The sequence below is a fragment of the Marmota flaviventris genome, chromosome 4 (assembly GCF_047511675.1).
Source record: "Marmota flaviventris isolate mMarFla1 chromosome 4, mMarFla1.hap1, whole genome shotgun sequence".
NCBI lineage: Eukaryota > Metazoa > Chordata > Mammalia > Rodentia > Sciuridae > Marmota > Marmota flaviventris.
This window is the reverse complement of record NC_092501.1, coordinates 159,025,895-159,050,585: the sequence shown is the minus strand read 5'-3', so window position 1 is coordinate 159,050,585 and position 24,691 is coordinate 159,025,895. Positions and strand designations below refer to the sequence as shown.

General features: G+C 40.4%; 1 protein-coding gene across 1 annotated transcript; it reads left to right on the top strand.

Moving 5' to 3' along the window:
* The first annotated feature begins 780 nt into the window (after positions 1 to 780).
* Positions 781 to 16,975, top strand: Slc10a2 (solute carrier family 10 member 2). Its single transcript, XM_027938781.1, has 6 exons — positions 781 to 1,166; positions 6,597 to 6,715; positions 11,428 to 11,516; positions 12,605 to 12,780; positions 14,072 to 14,229; positions 16,848 to 16,975. Exons 1-6 carry the CDS (start codon positions 790 to 792, stop codon positions 16,973 to 16,975), a joined length of 1,047 nt encoding a protein of 348 aa, XP_027794582.1. The 5' UTR covers positions 781 to 789.
* Positions 16,976 to 24,691: the final 7,716 nt, after the last annotated feature.

Below are 24,691 nucleotides of genomic sequence, written 5' to 3'. Positions count from 1 at the left end.
CCCTCTAAATAATTGTATTGTCTCTGTCTATAAAGCACTTTGTTACTATGGCAACACATGCATAATTACATGTGTAGGTAATTGAGGGTGGCTCTGCCAGTCAGACTCCTTCCCACCAGAAAACACCCTGTCTTCCCAAAAGTGATTCTCCCATAGGTTCGCACCAAGGCCCTAGAAGTTTCTCCAACTTGCATATACTTTATACAAATTACAGTCCAATAGGAGTAAGCAGGAAATTGGGAATCTGGTTTGGGTTCAGTCTAGAAATTAATTTAAAAGATAACTTGGCATAGGGTGCTTGACTTTTCTGAGCCAGTCCACCCTATGTTAAAGGGAGCTGAGGGAACAATATGCTTTCCTACTCCTCAACCCCTACACCTACAATGTTCTATAATATTCAGAGATTTTAATTGTCACTTAACTGAAATTATTCAACAAACCTTCCACACATTAAACATTAACACAGTCATTTCTATGTGGCACAGTTCATTATCATGCCAATAAATGATTAATTATAACATTCTGTCTGGGCCAGTAATTTTGCTCGACTTTTATGATTCATTATTTGTGCTATGTTGTAATGCCACCTCTCGAAACTGACATACTAGCATTTATTGTTTTTTATTGCTTCTCTAAGGTGGCTTTTGAAAGAAACACTTAGGGCCACATGTTTAGAAAGGGTTTAAAAGTTTGATGTGAAGTGAGCATTGCTTCATCTTGGCTGACAGTAGAGACAGGACCAGGGGACCGTGCTTCTGTGGTCTGACAATTGGAGCATCAAACCCAAAGATGAATAATTGGACGGTCTGCTTAGCCAACGCATCAGTTTGTGAAGGTTCATCCTGTGTGGTGCCTGAGAGCAACTTCAATGCCATCCTCAGTGTGATCGTGAGCACCGTGCTGACGGTGCTCTTGGCCATGGTGATGTTCTCCATGGGATGCAATGTGGAAGTCAGGAAATTCTTGGGCCACTTGAAGCGGCCATGGGGCATCTTTATTGGCTTCCTCTGTCAGTTTGGAATTATGCCCCTCACGGGATTCCTCCTGTCGTTGGCCTTTGGCATCCTGCCTGTGCAGGCCGTGGTGGTGCTCATCATGGGCTGCTGCCCTGGAGGAACTGCCTCCAATATCCTCGCCTACTGGGTTGACGGTGACATGGACCTAAGGTAAGACATCTCCAATTCCAACTTCTCCAATCTTACTGGGCTAACTTTTTTTCAAAGTCTATGGCCTTCTGAATGCCATTATAAGGTCACACTAAGGAATTCAACATGAGCAGGTAAATTTCTTCTGCTGCAGCTGCTTGGCTGTTAGAATTTGGGACTTCCATCTGATTGTGCTTTTAAATCAAATTCAGTTAACAGGGAGTTGCATAATTGCTGATTATCTCTGGAAAAAGATTCAAAGTTTCTCAAAAGAAAGCTCTTTCCCAAGCCATAAGCCATAGCTGAGAAAGTTTGTCCTGTTGGTATCAGAAAAAGACAAAGCCACTTTCTTTGTGGTGGCAAGGAACTCTGAGTACAGATATGAAATCAAACTGTTCTTTAATTTTAGGATCTAGGGTAAGATGATGGTCAGCTCCACCAAGCCACCAGCTCTTTGGGCAGATTCTTGGTATTAAACCTAAAGAAGAATCTATAAATTTGCTTTACTTCTACTGTCACTGAATACACACACACACACACACACACACACACAAATAATCAAAAATAACCCTACCAAAGTCTTTTTAAAAATTATGCTTAGCTTACTATACAATAAACAGAAAATGGTTTCTCTGCTTCCCACAGAGTAATCTAAATCATAATGTTTGTCCAATTCATCATGTGCCAGTCTGAACTAGCACCAAGGGGGGAAAAGCCTAATAGAAATAAGAAGCATTAATGGGACTAGACCAAGAATTTTAATGTGGGAAGTTGAATAGATAAATGTCTTTTTCCTTACCTCACATTCCTCATTTCCTGTGAAAGATATGCATTTCTGAAAACCATCCAGGTGTTAATGCAGCGTGTGCTTATTAAATACTATACCACAGGCAGTCAGCTCTGATAATCCCCAACTACTACACGCAGAGGAGAGAAGCTCCCAGTGAGGAAATGGAACACTGAATGGATGGAGTGCCCACTGAGCAATTGGGAACTTGCTATCACATCTCAGCTCCGAAGCTTCAGAAAAGGCTTACAATCTACATACCCTACGTGACTCTTTCATATAAGGAAATGCAGTATCTACCTTGCCGTAGATTTTTTTTAATTTAATTATTTTATTTTAAGGGAAGCCCTGTGGAAGAGCACAGGTTGGCAAGTGCTGCTCAGGCTTTGTTCATCTGGAAACAAAATGAAGCAGTGGGTCTTTTTAGACTTAGATCAGGTTTGACCTAGACACACAGAGATGAGAATTCTAAAAACTAGCGCCTACTCCACTGAAGGGAGTGAGCAGGGGCTTTGACCTCCACTCAGTATCTCTGACATAGTTGTAACTTTTGAGCAATAGGGTCTTGCCTCTCAACAAGACAGCTTGCACCTCGGTGCAACGCCACACATGCAAAGATATCCTAAAACAGGAAAATAAGTCATGCAGGAGGTTTGGGCTGTTGAAACCTGCTCTTTTCTGCAAGCTAAATGTAAACCAAATCTAAAACCTCCCAATGCCACTGGTCTGCTTTTAAAAGAAATGTTAATTCTCATGAACAGGAGGTGATTGAGTAATCCTGTCTACTTCATTTCACAATCCCGGTATATTACTTTTTTTCAAAAAAAAGATTAATCAATTAATATGAAATCTTGTAGAAGACCTCCAAATGGATCCATGGATAGGATTCCTTCTTCAGCTTGTTATGGGCCCTAGAATGGAGTAAATGGCACTGAACATTTCAATTTTAATTACATAAACTGTGCACTTCATGGATTCCCCTTGTGTTACAAAGTGCCCATAACACCTTCATCTGTCCAGGATGAGTCCACCCGTCCAGCAGCCACCTCAACATTTTAGAACAGCTAGCAATAAATAGGGTGTAGCACAGAGGACCCTCATCACTGAGAAGATGGTAACTCTGCTACTAGGTAGAAGACGGCATCATGAATTGCATACATTAGGGAAAAATCAAATATTTCTTTAAAGCAAATTCAGAAAGTAAAACTTCAACTGTTGGGGAAGAGCCTTCCAAACGTTTTATTCCTCTGGAGTGAGCATTAGATAACCATTAAGCCTCGTGATAATGTACTTAAACAGTCCTTCCCACATTTATATCTCCAGTTTGGTGCTCTTAGAACTTTCCCTCCCATTTCCACCTGCACTCTAGTGATGACAGCCAAGACGTGACTGTCACACTACAGGTACCTTCGCCAATGAGCAAACACCACACAGTGCTAACAAAACAATTCCACCCAGATGTGGTTCCTAGGATATAAAACCAGGATGTTTCCCCCTCCTATCATCTCTTCTGAGATGGGAACCATTGCATTTTACCATCTGTAGCGACTAAAAAGACGACTGATAGATAGGTAGCCACACAGACAGACAGACACACACACACATACATAGACAGTTATCTGTGCTCACTGAAGCACAGCAAGGGACATTTCAGCCTCTTGTCTGATTATGCCTGGCCTGGAAAGCTGTCATTTGTGAATGTTTGGTGCACAGATAATTTCTGCCTAAGTTATAGCTACACTGCAGCATCATGTGCTCAAAATATGTCAGGGAGCAATGAAGGTGACCTTGCAAGTGATCTGCTGGTGGCCAAAACCCACAGATGAGGGACACAAAGATGTGCTACCTCCTTAGTGTTTGCTCTACCATAAGATATAGGTAAACACCCGTCTCTCCAACTTTCACAATGGCCTTAGCCACACCAGGCCAGGACTTGTCCTGACTTTCCTTTCTTTGACTTCTGCATCCTCTCCTCAGTCTCCCCCAGGCCCTTCAGAGACACCTACTCGCTACACTCCTTATTTTCTAGATCTCTTATTTCATAGCTTTGCCTATCACGACTTTTGTCTTTGGCCAAATGCTGTTCTGCTTTTCCTCTTCCAACTCAAGTTCCCCCACCCTCTGGCCTACCACAATTCAAAGGAGACCCTCTGCTCCAGCTGCAGAGAGACCCATGTCCTCTCCACTCTGGGAGAACTCACCCTACACAGTTTGATTCTTTCCTTTATGTTCCCTCAAAGCAACCAAGCTCTGCTTTTCTCACGTGGCATTGTTTTTATTTCACTAGATAATATGTATTAGACACTATTATGTTCCATGAACAGTGCTAAGTACTCAAAATGCATTGAGGTCGGCACTCTTCTTTCCTGCATTTGGCAGAGATCTTCTGGCGTGTCTCCAGCTCCTACCAACACCTATGTTCTCTTCTCCTGGTCCTGCCACTTGGTGTTCTGATTCTAATATGACGAGGATCTTTTGCATTCCTTGCCAGTGATTTTGCTGAGTTCCTCATTATTCCCTGAATTCTCACATTTTGACTTCTTTTTTGCCCACACACATAAAAGTTCAGTTAATAGTACTAAGGCCAGGAATTAAAGTCAAAAGATGTTTTATTTTCCTATACATTAACATCGTCTCTCATTCCAATATAAATTCATGATAGTATTTCTATTTTTGACACTCATGGTCTTTATAGAACTTCAAATTGCTCATGAAAAAAGAATTTTCTTTCGCTAATTTATTCCCCAACCTTGTGCATTAAAATTCTCTGTGAATTGTTTCATTGTCATTTTGAGGGGCTTGACTTTGTTCTTCTTATTAGTTAGAGAGATCAACTTCCAGCCATCTATTCTCTTATGCCTCTGTAACATCATATTGTGAAAACTGCTCACTAAATTCAAACCATTTCTTCTCCAATTCCTATCTTGTTCCCCCTCACAGTCTTTAAGAAATAGCTCTTGAATGATGCTGATCAAATTATATTGTTATATTGTGTGCATGTATGAATATATAACAACAAATCCCACTATTATGTATTATTACAGTGTACCAATAAAAATAAAGAAAAGAAATAATTTAAAAAATTGCTCTCATGGGCTGGGATGTGGCTCAGCGGTCAAGTACTTGCCAAGCCTGGACTAAATGCCCCAGCTGTCCAGGAATATCTTTCAGAGGAATTGCTCTCAGCTTCCTGATTCTATGTGTAGTGGAACACAAAATATATGAACTTAAAAATGATAACCTTAACTGGCTCTCAATGAGTGCCTTGCATTGTCCTAAGAACTGGACACCATTGGTAATAGTGCTCACAATCTGCATTTGAGATAAGGAATCTGGCAAAGAGAAGTCAAGTCAACTGTCCAAAGTCACTCCGTGAATGGCACTGCTACCAGGGCCTAGAGGCTGTTGGGTCCTAACTAACTGGATTCAGTCTCCCACCCACACCAAAAATAAGAGAATACAATACAGAAAGGGAAAATGGATTGAATCACAGTTTGGTCAAAAATGGGAAGACAGCTAATCGGTCTTCCCCCTTTCTACAAAAACATTACAGTTTATAGAAACAAAAGCCAGGAAACACACATATGTGGCTATGCTATGCTGGCCAGAGGGAGAATTCTGTTCTCCTTGGTGCGCGTCTGTGCCAGGAAACATGCATCCTCAGAATGAGGAAGCTGGGACAGAGAAAATACAGGTGACCAGGAAATGGAGAAGGAAAAAAACCACCGTGTGGCTTTCAGTCTCAAAGGGGTGTATCACAGCTCCACTTTCTTCCCACCCAGACATCGAGCACCCCCCTAAAAGCCCCGACAGTAAGTGGTTCTGCCCTGGGGCAGACAATGTGCACTGGGCACTTTTGAAGGGAACCAGGAAGAACCACTACCCAAAAATTTCTCTTCCATCCACTGTCACAGTGCTGAAAATAGTACCATTTGATATCGATTCCTCCATGCATGTCAAAAGCCAAAATGCAATTAGTCAGCCGGTCCCCCTTACAAAAATAGACTTGCTTAAAAAGGAATAACTCCAGGCCCCAATTCTTCTGAACACACATTTGGTAAATTGGCAATGACGTGGTCCTCAGAATCCAGGCCTATTTCGCCTGCAGGCACATTTTTTTGTTGTAGTTGTTTTAACTGTCAGTTTTCTCTTCCCCAGCATGGCCATTTGGGCAATAATTTGAGTGTTTGATCAAGAGGCAATGAGGCCTTCTCCCCTTCACTCAGGTGTTCTCCTCCAAGGTCCAGGAGGGCCCAGCTCATACCAGCACAGAGATGCAAAAAGCCCCCTATGGTCCTGTAGTCCAGACTAGTATGAATGCATTTGCTGTTGTCTCATTGGAGTTTCAAAAGTGACACACCCAGGCTCCTTGTACTTTATTCAATAATTAGTTTAGGCCATCTTTGAATAACTCCTGTGCTTCTTGAGCATAAATAGGGAGGGAAGGAGAGTGGAAGGTGGAGTGGAGAGACACCAGATATGAGTGGTGGTGCCCAAGGCCAGGCTCTGCAGAAACCTGGGCACATGTGTGCTGTGCCAATTGTACCGGATGATGTCACCGGCTGAGACAGTTTCTTGCAGAACTTTCGTGTCATGAATCAAAAATGAAACCGCCTGCCCCTAGAAAACCCAGTGGACCTGTGAACATGTTCATTTCCTTACAGCGTCAGCATGACCACGTGTTCCACACTGCTCGCCCTGGGAATGATGCCTCTGTGCCTCTTTATCTATACCAAAATGTGGGTCGACGCTGGGACCATCGTCATTCCCTATGACAACATAGGTAAGTCACTGCTCTGCAAGATTAGGTCCGATATCAACCTCAAAACGCCAGTTTATTCCTGACTAGGATCTCAGACAGGCTCCAGCTCATCCAGTATTTTCCTCTTGGAGTAATAGTAGTTTGGGCCCAGTTAAACTTTCCTTATAAAGTCACCCCAACATTTGGGTGAGAATTGGCAGAGTGCAAATTCTAAGGCTGGAGCCAATGTGAGAATCTGAGTTTTTGTCAATTCAAATAACCAAAGAAGAAGCCAGCATAGGGGGCCCCCTTACCCCATCCAGCAGTCTACTGGAGGCTTCAGCTGCTGGCCCGTGGAAGCCTCCGTCTTTTCCTTAAGCTGGAGAGTGAGTAGTTCCTAGTCGTGGGAGATCACACCAGATCAAAAAAACATCCACATGATGATTTCTTTTTTTTTTAATTTAAAAAAAATGCTTATTTGTTCTAATTAGTTATACGTGATAGTAGAATACATTTATGCACTTTGAAATATCACACATAAATGGAGAATATTTTTCTTATTTTTCTGATTGTACATGTTGTAGAACCCCATCAGTCATGTATGTACATAAGGTAATAACATCTGTTTCATTCTACTATCCCTCCTACCCCCATACCACTTCCCCTCCCTTCACTGCCCTCTACCTAATCTAAAGTAACTCTAGTCTTCCCTATCCTCTGCCCCCCCCCCTTATTGTGAATTAGCATCCACATACCAGGGATGCCTTTGGATTTATGAGATTAGCTTATTTCCCTTAGCATGATATTCTCCAGCTCCATCCATTTACCGGCAAATGCCATAATTTCATTTTTCTTTAAAGCTGACTAATATTCCATTATATATGTAAATATACTTCACATTTTCTTTATCCATTCATCTGTTGAAGGGCACCTAGGTTGCTTCCATAGTTTAGCTATTGGGTGTTGAGCTGCTACCAGCATTGATGTGGCTACATCACTTTAATATGCTGATTTTAAGTCCTTTGGATATAAAACAGGGAGTGGGATAGCTGGGTCAAATGGTGGTTCCATTCCAAATTTTTTGAGGAATCTCCAAACGGCTTTCCGTCATGGTTGCACCAGTTTGCAGTCCCACCAGCATGATGATTTAAAAATGGAGCACCTAGCGAGTACTCAGGAGTGGGACACTCTGAGAGGAAGCCTACCGTGAGCAGCTCTCAGCTGTGCACCACATCGCGATACACAGTGAATGTAAGGGCACAGCCTGCATTTCCTGCCTGGAAGTCAAACATTCTAGTTATGACCATCTCCTTTCAACTTTTAGATGTTCCTCTCTCTCAAAGGAGATTCTCCTCTATTTGGGGGAGAACAGAGGATGGTGGGAGGTGAAGGGGTTGGCATAACACAGGGACAAGGTCGAGGGCAGGACAAGAGAGCTTCTGGCTTGTTGAAAGCAGGCCTTCCCTAAAACTATGTAGTAGAGATGTGACGGAAAAGAGCAAGTACCAGCCTCCAGGCACATGCACGCTCAAAAGCCTTCTCTTCAGCCACCCTGGGAAACACTGGTCTTTCTGATGAGCTGCCTCCAAAGCCGTGGGTCTCCCATAAAGGGGAGCAGTAAACAGGGACTCACTGGGGTGACTGTAAGAGAGACTCCTGTTGGGATGGGAACTGAACTAAAACTCCCTTCCAGCTAAGACATGCTGTTTCTGTGATCGAGTGTGATTCAAGGTATATACAACAGAGTTGGAACAAACTTGTGAGCACCAATTGGGAGGATCTATACTGTAATATTTTCCTGCAGTCTCTTTTCTCTCCCCAACTTTGACCATAAGTATTAGATTTAAAAAAGCAAAAGAAAAGCAGTCCTCTTTGACACAGCCTATTCAGTATGGGTTTTCTCTGTACAGGGTCCTCCTGCTGACCCATGGGAAACTCCATCATATCAGACATAATCTCCCCAAACCAGGCTTTAGAGTGTCCTCCTGTCCAGCCCCCTCGGCTCTTGCTGCTTAACCCAGGGCTGCTCCTCAGTGGACAGACTATTCCTAGAGTTAAAGAAAGCAGTTTGAAAGGCAAGCATTCTCTGCATCTCAAAGAACCTGCTTGCTGACTGAGGAATTTTGATTACATGTTATTCCTTGCTTAAGGAAAGAATTTAAACTGTAAATATTCTCCTCTTGATATTCAGGTTTTTTTTTTCTGGAAAATACCTATGGGAATATTGAGTAATTCTAACTACCATGTAAATGGTTTATACCCCCCCTTTAATGGGAATAGACTTTGAAAGGAGGAGAAAATAAGAAATACACCAGCACCTCAGTGGTGGAAAAGGTCATCATGAAAGAAGTTAAAGAAGAAAAAGAGAAAAGAAGAGTTTGAAATACAAAGATATCAGCTCTGTTTATTCACAGGGTTTGCTCAGGCCTATTCTCCAACCTACTCTTTTTGCTGTTGGTTTTTCTAGTTTTTTAATGAAGAAAAAAAAAAATGAGCTGATAGTCTCTCAAGAGATGTTATCATCACTTTATAAATGAGGCTGTTGAGTCTCAGGGCAATTGTTTAATTTGCCCAAGATTGCTGAGAGCTGGAAAGAGCCCCGTGGCCTGCCCCCTACCCTGCCCTGTGAGTGGGCATTTTGTCTGGGACAAAGGTGCTCCTGCAGACTCCAGATTCAGGAAAACCTGCTGGACCCCCTCAGGTGATGGCATCTGGAAGGGAGGAGCCTCTGCACAGCTGGACATTAAGAAAACCCCAGACAAGCTGTAGTCCCCAGGTCTGTGAGTCTCAGAACCATCTCCGTGTCATCAGCTAATTCTCCCAGCACTGCGAGCAGACACTACCCACTCCACGCAGGGGAAACCCACGCACAGAGGGCCCAGGTGACTTAGGTAGTTTCCTGTTTGTGAATAGTGAAAGGTTCAGTGCCAAGTCCATCTGGCTCCCAATGCCTCCCCATGAATCTGTTCACCTCTGTTTTATTCTCACTTTCTTTTCTTGCCTCCTAAACCTACTGAGTAAATGCCACTGGAGAGCCCATGGGTGGTTTCAATGGTACAGCTGCAGGCAGATGCTCCTTCACCTACATAGACATAGAGAACAACTGGGGTGGGAGGAACTGGTCCTGGGAGAGAAGAGCACCAGCCCAGGGCCCACTGGGGCAGTAAAGACCTGCAACTTCCCTTCTCTTCAGCAGAGCCACACCTGTGGGTATGAAGAAGGGGCAACTTCAAATCCCTGGAAAACTTAGCCTGCCACATCTGGTCAGGAGAGGCAGAGCATTCTGTCACGAATCCTGGCCAGTCGTCCTGCTGGCCTGTTTCTCTGGCCTTGGGCTGCCCCCAGAGATCAGGACTCTAAGAAAGAGAGGCCAAGTAGATCCCGCCTGTTAAAACCGTAACACCAAAACCTAACCCGAAATACTTTCCAACGAACAAGCTGTACCAAGATAATTTTAATTTAAGGCCTATAAACTTCACAAAATTTAGGAAGTGGTCTAGAGAGACAGGAAATCTCCTCCCCTTCCTCCCCCCAAAACATAGGATGTGGGGACACCCAAAGGGGATTCTCCTGGGGGCCTCACCTCAGTACTCCTGCCCATATCCCTAGTTCCACCTTTCTCCTTACTTCCTCCTACCCATTCTTCTTCCCAGCTCTTGGTTTCACGAATCATTTAATTTTGCTGAGTATTTTCTGGGCAGATGTAATTGTTGACCCTTATATATTCAGGAGTGCTACAAGGCTGAGAAGAAATTGCATTTTCATCATTATTATATTCATTTTAAGTTAATATTATAGTGCTGGAATCTAGGACCTGTTTTCCAGTCCTAGGTCAATTTATCCCAACACTAGACAACATCTACTCTTAAAATTTCATTATTTGATTCCACTTTCTCATATTGCTTGAAAAGGAAACAGCCCATGAGGAATTAGCAGCTGTTGGTACTATGTTGTATAAAGGCAGCTTTTCGACAAATGAATGTTAAATAATATGGAGAAACAAACCAAAAGTCACAAGATAAGCAGTAAATTTAACATGGAGAGATTCAAGTGTAATTCTTTCACCTGGCTGGGTTAGCATGTTGCTGCAAAGAACTATAATTACAGAGAGTTCGCCAAATACATTATCTCGTGGAAAATTTAAAGCATGTTCTTCCAATCTGTTTTCTCACTGTGGTGTGGATGCGAAAACTGAAGTCGGTTTTCCAGAAGTCATTAGCCACTAGAATGCCTGAAGATCTTGAGCAAATTTTGAATATTTTCTTCTATGTCTCTTATTTCAAAGTATTTCTCTTATTTCTACAACCATGAAGTAACACAGAGAAGTTAATGCCATCTATGTACAGCACAAGAACATATTTACATACACACACACAAAAATAAATAAATAAATAAATAAATAAATAAATAAATAAAAAACCTTTGGCCAGATAGTTTTCCTGGAATATAAAGTTTTGAATAGACTAAAGACTCAATTCTGACAAATTTAAACAAAAGGATATTGGCTATATAAGGAACTCTGAAAAATCAACCCGGGGTTTATATAACCAATATTATAATATTATTAATTGTCAACCAGTGATATTAAATTAGCTACCGGAGTGGGTGAAAGTTTGTGTGTGTGCACACGCACGTGCACGTTGATTCTGCATTCCATTTTGTAAGTCCAAGAAACACGACCGGCATCTTTTTCAGGCTGATTACTTTCTGTGCTATGTGTTCTGTTGATCCAACTGCTCTTCTGCCATCTGCAGGGATTTCTTTGGTGGCTCTTGTGGTTCCTGTTTCCTTTGGAATGTTTGTTAATCACAAATGGCCTGCAATAGCGAAGGTCATACTTAAAGTAAGTACCTATGCTACAGCCTGCACAGGTAGGTGCTCCTCGGGAGACCTAGAATGGTGGGGTGGGTCCATCTGCTGAATCGTTTTATCCTCCTCTGGGGCCTGAAGTTACTAGTCATACAGTCTCCTCTCCCAGAACGTCCTTCTTGTTCCCATCCACAGGGTGAATTTCTATCCATTCTTTGAGACACCAGTTCAAATATCACCTCTTGGTTTGACACTACTTTATACCACAGTGCATTGCTGTTGTCTCTGTCATGGGAGTTTTGTTATAAACATACCTCAACAGCTATCATAGAAAACAGAACATACCTTTCTTATGTCTGTAACCGTATGACCATCTCAGTCCCTGTCAATTTGTAGGTGTTCATATGTATACATATATATATATATATATATATATATATATATATATATATATAAAATCACTACATGTATTGATCATTCATTCCCCTTCACCAGCTATATTATACTTAGATTATATGAATACAGCTGTAGAGGCTATAGATAGATTCTGCTGCTCAGAGGACAAAGTAAGCTAGTTGGAATTCCTTGCATCTCTACAGAAAAAAAAATGTTTAAATTTCCAAATATGTTTAAATGTCAAAAAGAGAAAACAATAGCAATCATGGCTTATGTTTATTAATGCATTTTTTAAATTATAGAGTTTTATATCCATTTTTTATTACCATAACCATCATAAAAGGTGGCTGGAGCAAGTTTTTATCCCCAATTACAGACGAAGAAATAAAGATTCAGAAAGGTTGATGATTCACCCAAGGATACAAACTGGGAGGAACTGAATCTCCAAGCCAGGTTCTCCAGGCTCTTACTGTAGTGGATTCTCTTCTACTCAGGCAGATAATTTGCAGGCCAGAAAACCTTCTTCAGGCTATTTGAGCATGCATACTGTATGTCCTGCTCTTTTCTTAAAGATTAGAACATGGGACACACCCTAGTCTGGGCCTACGGGCCTTCTAGTTCCATTACCACTTGCCCCAAGGGAAGGCGTCTTCTTGACCAACGTCCTGACACCACATCTGCGCACACTCTGACATGACTGCTGGGTTCCCTGTGCCTCTCTTCCAGATCGGGTCCATCGCAGGTGCCATCCTCATCGTGGTCCTAGCTGTGGTTGGAGGGATACTGTACCAGAGTGCCTGGATCATCGAACCTAAGCTGTGGATCATAGGGACCATATTTCCTATAGCTGGCTACAGCCTGGGATTTTTTATGGCTAGAATAGCTGGTCAGCCCTGGTACAGGTATGGTGTTTTGGTGTTTGGGAGTTTGGGGTTGGAAATTTTCATCTGTAATTGCTGTGGCTATCATTTGCTAAGGACCGCCAGCACCAAGTATCATACACTGAGCAGTTTAAGCAACAGAAATTCATTGTCCAGTGTTTTTGGAGAGTGGAAGTGAGAATGATGGCCTTATGGGTTCATTTGTTTTCTGAGGGCTACAAGGAAAGGAGAGACTTCTGTCCTTGGCTGGTACACACCCATCTTCTCCGATCCCATCATCTTCCCTCTGTGCACAGCTGATTAGGGCGACCCTAATGACCTCATCATAACTAATTAGATCTGCACTGACCTTATTTGCACATAAGGTCACATTCTGATATGCTAGGGTTAGTGCTTCAACATATGAATTTGATGGGGGAACATAGTCAACCCATAACAGCAGTAAATACAATTAAGTTCCAATTCCTTCACACTTAATCACCTTCACCCATTTCTATGTTGCTCTCAATAGACTCATTCATACCTAAATTATTCAAGTCCCCAAAAAGAACTGCCTTTGCTTTTTTTTTTTTTTAAGTTCCAACACAACAAGTTTATTGATGTTTTCCAGTTCTACACTGGAGCTTACCCTGCCACATGCCATGTTTTGGTATAATAGCAAAATCTATCCACAATTGACTAAAGAGGCTACCAAAATCATCCTACAGTTCTGTATTAGGTTGGCTTTCCTCGTATCTTTTAACCAAAACAGATAATACAAGGTTTTTTATTTCATTTATTTTTGCTCAAATTCTTCTGGACCATTCCCTAAGTGCAGGTCAGGTTCTTCATGATTATGCATTCTTATCCTCCAAGAAGAATGGCTTTAACAAAAATTATGCATTTGGCCTTGTAATGCTCCTGGGTCCCCCACTCCCACACGAATTTAGCAATAAACAACTATAGCCAATATTGTATCTTGAATATTTTCTGAACCCTCCTCTGTGCTCTGTGCCTTTACCAGGGACATAATTGCCACTTATGGAACACTATTCTAAATGAGCCTGTTCTTCACACATGCTATATGACATACGTGTATGTTTATTTATATCACAGACAATAGATCGCTGTATTTTATAACATATGATACTGGTGTATTTACTCATGTATAGTTCTATATGAAAATTTATACATGAACTATGTACACTCAAAGTAGAGACAAAACACACACACAGTCTATGTACTCGTTGCTATGTCTGCTTTTAAGGTCATACAACAACAGAACAGAGCAAGAACTAAAGCGCATGTTCTCCCCACATCTCCCCTCCCCCAGGTGCCGCACGGTTGCTTTGGAAACAGGGATGCAGAACACTCAGCTGTGCTCCACCATCGTACAGCTCTCCTTCACCCCTGAGGAGCTCAATCTCGTGTTCACGTTCCCGCTCATCTACAGCGTTTTCCAGCTCCTTTTTGCGGCAATATTATTAGCATGTAAGCAACAGCACCAATCAAATTTCTTTCTGACATTCCTCCTTGAGAAACCCTAGAGTTGCTAAAATGTCCATTTTTAAAAATTCCCTGTTCCTGGCAATGAATTGTACAAGTAAATGAGAGGGACAGCCCACTGATAATATCATCAAGACTTCCCAAAGGCTGCAATTTTACCCAAAGGATTTAAGGAAGAATTTTAAGTCAAAAGTAATGGAAACCAATTCTCTCCATGAGTTTCTTTTCTTTGGTGATTAGGGAGAGTGTTAACCTGTTGGGACTATTTTACTGTGTGCCTTTCTAAATGCTTCCAAGGGACCCAGGACTTGGTGATTTTCCTTCAGTCTTTGTCTTAATATGCTTTGTAAATATAGGATATGCATCAGAAAATATTACAAAGGGCATTAATCAGGCTGTTAAAAGGCAGGCTTGTGTGTAATCTAAATGCCCATGTAATTGAAGAAGGTTAAGCAAAAGTGTTCTTTAAGTATCTGGGTAGTTAGTAGTCAGCCTGACTCTTAATTTTACTCCCCTATAAAATACATTTCCATCCTCAACCACTGGCCATCACCCAGTTGAAACTTTTCCCTAGATTTTACTTTCCAAGGACTAATGATATTTAACCTCTATTTTTAAGTTCTTTTCATATATATATATATATATATATATATATATATATATATATATATAATCTCAGCTACCTTTTAAAGCTTCATGATATTTAATGGGAAATACTAGGTGCATGACAAAAATAATGTGAATATGAAGCTAGGAAATGTCTGGAGACATTCGTTTGGTTTTCCTGTGTAGCTACAACCTAGTTCCAGCCTCCTCTGCACTCCTGTCTTGCTGTCATCCTGCCAGCAGGGGCTTCCTTCTAGAATAGGACTTTCGAGATCACTGAAAACCTTGCCCTGATTTAACTCTGATTCAGGGGATGCAGGTCCATGCTCTAATGACTTGTTTTCTTGTAAAATAATCTTGTTTCCTTGCATGAAGGTCTACCCAGTTTGGCACACTGTGAGATTTGCCAAATAATTAGTGATGTCCACTAGACGAGGCAGGGAACGTGGGCTGGTCCATAATAAAACCAAAGGCACTAGTTGAATGAAGAGTCCAAGAGAGATTAAGTCATATGGACTGAAAGAGCGAGGGAAGAGAGCACTGGCATTGGTCTGGTACCTTCCTGGTTTTACCCTTAAGCATGGTAATAAGGAAGACATCTTTCTGAAGTCTGTACAATGACAAAAACATATTTGATATATTACAGTATAAATATTTATTGAAACAAGAAGAGGAAGGAAGTAAGGAAGGAAAGAAGGATGGAAGGAAAGAAAGAAATAAGATGCAGTTTGGTTAAATAAAACCATTGACATAAATGGAGGAAGTCCCAGCTCAAAGTAGCTTATAATAAGTGTTGGATCTTCAAACTGGGCACAAGCTACATTAAATGCAATAGGAGGGTGCACTGGCTTCAAAACCATAAGTTGGGGCTGGGGATATAGCTCAGTTAGTAGAGTGCTGACCTCACATGCACAAAGCCCTGGGTTCAATCCCCAGAACCACAAACAAAAAACAAAACAAAAAAAACTAATAATTTACTAGAAGTTCATGGACAAATCCAAAGGCAATGTTAGTCTGGATTTACTAGGATCTTTGAGACCAGACATTGTGCCTCTCAGCTGCATCTCATAATGACTATCCCTGTTTGCTGATCACTACTATTCTCTATGGGTAAGGCCAAGTGCTTGATTTTATCTTGTTGAATGTTCACATTGCCCGATGCAGTAGATAATGTTATTATAGTCATTTTATATGTGAGGTATTGGAATTTGAAGAGTCCAAGAAATAATACCTTCTGTTCCCTTGTTGACTTTGGAACCAGTTGAGAGGTAGAGGGAAAAGATCAGATATTTAGATAACAAAATAGCACTTCTACAAATAAAGCTTACCTGGAAAATATGGCTTGACCCTACAGACAAATGGGCTTGTGAGTATGGCCCCCTCTCCACAGCTTCATGCATGTGCAGATGAATGCACACATGCACACACATGACCTGCCGGTCTCCCCTGGCAGGACAAAGCTGACCTCAAAGACAAGCTGAGAAATGGTCGCTACCAGAGACCAGCAGTATCACCAAAGAGAGGAAAGTTGGTCACCACTCTGCTGTGGCTTTTCTCCACGACAGAGCAAGTGACAGAGAGACCAGGAGTATTACTCTAGATCAAATCTTTTTTTAGAGCATCATGAGACCAGGGTCCTGGCACTATGCCAGAGCCTGCAGGGTATTTATTGAGGACTAGGATTTGATAGATATGAATGAATCCTTCTTGCTCTTACTATTGTGGAGGACCACACCCAGGACTGGAATCCTGAAGAAAGCATGTAGTTGCCCCGAGCAGATATCCCTGAAGTTTCATGATAGGTCTTCCTCCAGAGTGGCCGTCCCTCTTGTCATAGGTGGTTGGGGAAGTGGGATAGTGGCTGTGTGCTCTCAGCAGCCTCCATTCTGCAGAAAATATAAACTGTTTTATGAGTCATACATGATAATCACTGTCCCAAGTAAGTTTGTAGCTAATCACCATGAAATTTACTTAACCTCTTGTGTATTGTTTTCCAGTTTATGTTGCATACAAGAAATACTATGGGAAAAACAACGCAGCATTTTCAGAGCAAAATGATACCAAAACGGAGCCTGAGTCATCCTCTCATGCCATAAATGGAGGATTTCAACCAGATGAAAAGTAGAGACTAAATGAACAGCTACGAAAAATACTAAAGAACATCCTTAAACTACAACTATATTTATTTGTTTTGATGGGATAGTTGTCAGGAAAAAGTTAAAGTGAGCATTCAAGTTTCAGTAGAATCTATATAATGGTTTTGGTACACAGTGATTGGTAGTCCAGTTCTTCACTGTGACAAATATTGTTTCATATGCACATAGTTCCACTTACACACACACACAGAGAGAGAGAGAGAGAGAGAGAGAGAGAGAGAGAGAGAGAGAGTTGTCCCTCAGGTGTTTTGGAGAATTGGCTCCAAAACACCCTCAGTACCAAAATCTACAGTTGCTCAAGTCCTTTATATAAATGATATAATATTTGCACATAACCTCCCATATGCTTTAACTCATCTCTAGATCACTTATAACACTTTATACAATGTAAATGTTATGTAAATAGTTGTTATAATGTATTGCATAGGGAACAATGACAGGGAAAAAGTCTGCATGTGTACTGCACAAAGAGGGAGTGAGAGAGAGAGAGAGAGAGACTTTAAATATATTGTCCTTGAACTATTCACCAAAATATCTGCAGACCTAATCTGACATCAGTAACACTGAAAACCTCCTAACACCTGAACTGAATTTTAAGGCAGAATCTCCTAACCTAGATGAGCACTTTTGTATATTAAAATAGATATAATGAGTTATTGTTGTAAAGTGATCAATGTTTTATTTGCTATTTATGATTGTATAAAGATTTTTATGAATGTGTTCTGCCAGCATTTTAATCATCTTACTTTTAACTTTGCAACCTATTTATTTATATATTTTCTTAGTATAATATAGGCAAATATCTGACTTCCTGGTTTTTTTAAAATAGATTTTTCCAGTGACATAAAAGCAGAAATGAGAGAAAACTGTCACTAAATAGAATTCAATAACTAAATTGGAATCAGGTTCTTAACTCATCCAGAGTGTTGTACACCCTCTGGGTCACCCACAGGGGTCAGCTGATGACCACTAAATACTTCAAGGAAACAATAAATTCTTTCAAATGGACTGAATTTGGCAAATAGTTCTTCAAGCCCTAGAGAAGGACATCCTCGAGGTTTCCCTGTAGTATATTTGCAGATTGTCTCATATGACAGCTACTCAGTTCATAGGAAGCACCCAGATGACACCTGCATCGTGACCAGGAGGCAGCAGGAGGTGCAGTCTAAGCACTGGGAGAAATACCAGGACTCTAGTGGGTGAATTAATACAATGAGAGATAATGGGAGATACATGGAAAAGCACAAATAACAGAAACCCAGTTAAAATGTTTAACTAGAGTCCAACTGATGTGTAGCAGGAAGTAGCTAAAAGAAGAATGCCTTCAGGGAAGGATCAAGTAATGAGTATTAAACAGTGTTGAGAAGAGGACATGTCCCTGGGCCCAAAAGTAGAAAGGACATAGCCAGGTGAGCTCCTTGACAGGTGCAATTAGAAGAAGCGACAGGACTTGAGAAATGGCAGCAGGGTTTTGTGGCTGTTGAGTGGTAACAACTGGTCAAGCTCTGAGTTCTCTAGTATGAGACCTAATTCAATCTCCTTTTCTTCTTTCTGCGGTGTGATGCATATTCTGCATCGTCTGAACTCAGTCTTACGTTTAGTTCCATACTCCACGTGGGTATGTTTGCTGCCTCATCAATTCCTTTCAAATGATTTGGTTCTAAAGGACTCTCTGCATTTGGATGACCTGAATTCAGATCCTGCTGGTCCAACAAAGGATTACAGGAACTCAGCTCTTCTAGTAGAGGGATGAGGGCCTCTGTCTTTCAAAACTGGAGCATGTCTAGCTTTTTATACAAGACTCACATTTACAATTAAATGAGGTCTCCATTTTTTCCCATGATTAGACAAATATACCAGAATGAACTTGGGGATTTTTTTTTTTTAAGGAATACAAGAGAGCAAGTACAGATTTTCTTTTTAGAGAATGTCAAAGAATGTGCCTTCAAGGAGGCAAACGGAAGACTTTCAGTCTAGCTGTTAAGTACCTCCCACACTGATCATCAAACAGAAAGGAGACAGGTGCACTAAAGACACACTGCGAATTCATATCAAACTTTCAGCACACCCAAAGTCAAGGGCCCGGATGCCAGCAGCTGCAGCAGCAGGTTTTTCCTCCCTGTTGATTAAGATACGTGAGCAAGACAGAACTTGGCTTTCTTACATGCTATGGTTCCTTGTGAGCTGTGTTTTTTTTTCCCCTAATGTGCTAGAGGGAAGAAAAATAGCTAAGCTTTCTAAAATGACAGCTCTCTATTTTTAAATGAGTTTGAAAAGCCGATTAAATTATGTATTTTATTGCCTCTGTGGATATCATATTAAATGAATATTTTATTTTAAAGGCTTGAATAAATGAAAATAATTTTTGTAATGTCTGGTCTCGTTGAGTCTTTATGAATACTGTCAAGATGTCCTCACTGTTCCATTCTAGAGTTATAAATAAGGTAGAGTTTCTGAGATCTTAAATTGTTCTTTGAAAAGTGCCTGAAAGAAACTCTTAATTAAATACTCTAATAATTAGGTTTCCCACTGATACCAATTGAGGTTTTCCCCAAGAAAATCATATAGGGGGAACATTAATCAAAGACTCTTTAAAATGGTGCGACAATGATAGTTAATTTAAAATAATGATAATAATAAAAGCACTTCATGTGCTCATAAATAAAGCCACCTTCCTTTATGAAATGGTGAGACAAATACATAAGTATATGTACACAAATAGAGAAAGAGAGATTTCAACTAGATAGCTCATGCATTAGTATCTCTCACCAAGGACAACAGAAGAAATCCAGGGTGCCATCCTCATTTGACCTTTCAAAGACCTGATCCTGCTCTCCATCTAGGAGACATCAAGGAGCTCACTATTCCAGCAGGAATAGTGGAATATTTGATATCCCATTGTTTCTCATTCCTTCAGCCCTTCAAAAACTACCTACGTGCAGAATACAAGTCTTCAAACTGTAGTATGGGTATCCAACCGTAGGAGGTCTTGAAATTATCCAAGGGGTAGACAGGCACAAATAGGGAACCAGTTTCCATTTCTTCAACTTGTATATGTGTTTGTTCTAAAAACTGCCCGATGCTTGAGCTGTCCCAGGACCTCCTTTTTCTCCTGCTCTCTCATGGCCAGGGTTCTCCCTTGTAAAAAGCAGGGCCTTATTCTCAGCATATTAATCTTTCTGTGGTACATTGGCCCAGGGTGGAAAATTTTAACATCAAACAATTCAAAATACTGATATCTGAGAAAAGCTCATCTTTCCCAGTCGTATGCATATTTTCTTAAGGAATTAGAAATGGAGTTGTTTGGCCTGTGTTTGAAAATTTTGATTATAGAAATACTGCAAAGTGGGCTGAGAGTGAAGACATTCTCCATTAACCTGCCAGCACCTTCCTTAACCCAGAACATCACCCTTGGGAGTGATGGACCCCTGGGACCCTATGAAGGCCACAAAAGTGCATTGATTAGAAGCACTGAAAGAGGACACATGTTTTGTTTTTTCCTTCAGGAGACACATAGCTGTGGCAAATAACTAAGCCATTTCTGTCTTAGAAATGGAACTCATATTTGTTAGAATTGAAAAATGCAGTCAGATAATTTTTCTGACAGAAAGAAAGCCCAGTTTGGCTAACTGGTTTGACAAGGGCCCTTGCTTTGAAAACTAGAAATACAAAGGGCATTTAAAAAAATATTTTTATTAGTTTTTCATAGACCTTTACTTTATTTACTTATTTATATGCAGTGCTAAGAATCAAACCCAGTGCCTCACACAGGCTAGACAAGAACTCTACTACTGAGCCACAACCCCAGCCCACAAAGGGCATTTTTTAAATAAATTAAATGAGCTCAAAATATGGCTCAAAGATTTAAAAATATTTTTAAAAGATAATATAAAAACACAATATAATTTATTAAAAATACAATAAATATAATTTATTAAAAATAATAAATTTTAATAATTTATTATTAAGTACAAAAATAGACCTTGAAATTCACTAATAAGAAGTCAGGCAACACAGTATAAAACTGAGTAAAAAATTTGCTCATTTTAACAAAGAATGTCAACTAGAGCAACTAAGCACACAATGATGGTAAATAAGTACATAAAAAGATATTCAGCATCATAAACTAGTCAGATACACACAAATTAAAGTCACAATAAAGTGCCACTGCACACCCAATCAAATCACTATTGTGAAAAAAATACTGAGGATGGCAAAGATGACAAGATTGTCAACTGCGACTCTTGTAGATTCAGGTGGTGCAGCTACTGTGGTAAAATTGAGCACAAAACACAGATAACCCAGCCATCTTACTCCTCGAGAGTTAACCAATGCTACCTGAAAATAAAACAAGAGCAACAAAAAAAATCATTTGGGTCCAGGCATCTGGGAAAGGATTGGCAATATGCATAAGGAAACAAGTTGGCTAATGAAAACGCTCCAAATGACTTTGGTGGTGGATATACAACTTTATATTATCGTCAAAATTCACACAAGCTCACCTTCAAAATGGGTATATCAATTCTATGTAAATTTTACCATAATAAAGCTGATCAAAAATTTTATTGGGCAAGATGTAGCAGGGGAATTTGTCTACTATTTTTATTTTCCCAGCCCTTTCAGAGGGCTAATCCTAAATCAAATTTCGAGCCTCTAAATGAAGAGTACCAGGCTCTAAGAGCTATTTGGTAAGTCTAGAGAATCCTTTAGTAGCCAACTTCCCAGAAATTGACATAGTGAATGCCTTCAGTTACAGAAACCGTTTGAAATATCAATATTTCCAACTCTTTGTTTTCAACAGAACAAAAAGAGAATTCCATCAGGTTGTCAACTTTTATGCTAAACAAATGTTTTGATGATGCATGGAACTTGGAAGGAGTTCAAAGTTGAGAGATAATGGATACCAAAAGTCCTCCTGTCATCATCCGCCTCTTCATGTATAAAAGGAGGAACTAAACTCTAAAAATCTCAATCTAAAATAACAGCAAAGTGTCCCAGGTTTTCTTCTAAGTTATTTATATATGTGCACTCATTTAAGTCTCCAAGGTAATTCTCTATAATATTAACCATTTTACAACCCAAGGAACTTAAGCACAGGGAGGTTAAGCAATTTCCCTAAGGTCATTTGTTGTGGTGAGATTAAATAATTCACCAAGTCAGTCTTTTTTATTAATTTATTTATGTATTTTAATTAGGTATCTATGACAGCAGAATGCATTTTGACTCATTGTACACAACTGCAGCACAACTTTACATTTCTCTGGTTGTACACAATGTAGCATCACATCATATGTACAGCCATACATGTACCTAAGGTAATGATGTCCATCTCATTCCACCATCTTTCCTGACCCCATGCACCCTCCCTACCCTCCCTTCCCTTTACCCAATCAAAGTTCCTCCATTTTTCCCATGCCTACCCCTTCCTCATTATGGATCAGCATCCACTTATCAGAGAGAACATTCAGCCTTTGATATGGGGGACTAGCTTACTTCGCTTAGCATGATATTCTCCAACTCCATCCATCTACCTGTAAACGCCATAATTTTATTCTCTTTTAATGCTGCATAATATTATATTGTGTATATACACCACAGTCTTGAAGCAAGACAGGCAACTTTACTCGCCAGCGGGCTGAAGGGCAGTGACCAAGTCGACTCTGCACCCCTGGACCTCCATCAGGAGTCATAGCACATCTTCTATAGCCCAAAACCACAAGCAAAGTAGGAAGTAGGTCCAAATGACCCAGGTCAGGGTGCATTGTACAAGAATACATTGAACAAGAATGAAAGAAACATTTTTAAGCCATTTGCATGACCAAACAGGGTGTGCTAAGCAGGAGGTAGGTGACATAGGCAGGGTTTTCACATGGGAGAAACATTTCTTATATGAAATGGAGTCTCAGTATAAAATAGAGTTTGTCTGGTCAAGGCACCTGGAGTTTGGCCCACAATACATTCAGCTGTCAGATAACAAGATTTGAACTCAAGAAGTCTGCTGGCTGTATGATCCATAGGTTGACCACAGTGCTAACCTATATAATAACCATCCAAAAATACATGAAACCACAATTTTTTCAAGAGTATACTACCTTAGAATAAAATTCTACAGTGGAGAAGGAATCAAAATACCAATCCAACAGAAAATGAAAAACATCGTGAAATTCCCAAATACAAAGGTAAAAAATTCTGGGTTTTTTAAATAGACAATGATTATCATGAGTTGTGTAGATTTACTTGGGTGTATTTTAAAGTGATATAAGGTTTTAGTTTTAAATTTTCAGAATTCCCAAAATTGTATTTGCAACTTTGGTTAGAAATTGAATGTATTTAATTATTTAATCTTATGGTGATAAAGGTAAATATTGACTTTAATTGTACAGGACATACATAGGTTTTAAAAATCTGCTGAAATTATGTGAAGTGTCTTCTTTTTTCTAAAATCCAGAGTTCTGGTCTTCTAGTAACTTGCTAAGCATTACATTTAAAAGCCTGCTCAGGGTTACAAAGGAAGTTGGGAAAAACTAGTTCTAAAGGATGATCATTGTCATTTCTGCAAATAAAATGCAAACAAAAAATACAAACATATATATTGTATATATGTATGTAAAAAGAGAGATAGTATCACTATTTAAAATTTAAGATGGCAATTTGGATGTGTAAAAAAAAAAAATTAAAAGCTTCCAGCTGTGTTAAGCCTACAGTTTTTAGCTGAATGACTAACTCACACGTCATGAATGAAGTCTTAAGGGGTCATGGCTGCACACTCCTCAAACCCGGAGAGTTCAAAATGAAGGGCTTTTAAAAATAGCAAATACAATGCTGTCCTTTTACTACGGTGGACATTCAGCACTTTGTGTCTCCTGGCACTCAGGAACGTTACAAGCTACTAAACTGCCTCTCAATTTCGATCCTTTAAAGGCATCAGTGAAGATGGTACAGATATTCATTAAAAACAAAATGACGGAGAGGAAAAGATTGTGCAATAACGTTAAGTAAAAACTAAATTGGCATTTAGCTATCTTTATATTAAACGCCAAGGATCTAAAGGAGTGAAAATTTGAGATCATTTTGAGGAAATGAGGCTTTGGGTTGATTTTCTATCTTTTTCTATTGTATGATATGCAAAAAGTAAATAAGAGTTGCCTCAGAGGAACATGGCCCCCTGGGGTCCTCCTACAGGTCTAGACCAGGGGATGACAGGGGAGTACCAAGCCTGGAGCTTGGTCTATAGCTTCCGCCACCTGCAACCACCCCCTTCCCCTGCCCTCGGTGTCTGTGCTCTTCTCCTGGAAGGTCCCGTGTGGCAAACACCACTGTCCGGTCAACCCTGAGGTTCATGTCCAATCCTGCCTCCCACTCCTAACTCCACTGAAAGGTCATGCTCTCACCTGGACTTGGACCCTCAATAGCCTGCCATGAGACACACTTCCAGACAGGTACACAGAGGCAGAAATCTCTTAGGGTGATTTGGGGAGAAGCATGGGTAATTTTTTTGTTGATGTTACTACAAAGGTAAAAGATGTTCCTGTTATCAGTCTTGCTGACATTGTTCTGCCTGTAAGACCAACAATTCCCATCTGCTGCTCTGTGAGGAAGAGAGGACTCTAGACTCCTGGGCACCTGACCCAAGGAAACACCCACCCACTTAAGCTGCTGCAGACCACATCCCTGTCGCAGCCACT

Coding starts and splice junctions, on each gene's coding strand:
- Slc10a2 (XM_027938781.1), top strand. CDS start 790: ATGAATAATTGGACGGTCTGCTTAGCCAACGCATCAGTTTGTGAAGGT. Junction 11,517..12,604: donor TAGCGAAGGTCATACTTAAA/GTAAGTACCTAT, acceptor CCTCTCTTCCAG/ATCGGGTCCATCGCAGGTGC. Junction 14,230..16,847: donor TGCGGCAATATTATTAGCAT/GTAAGCAACAGC, acceptor ATTGTTTTCCAG/TTTATGTTGCATACAAGAAA.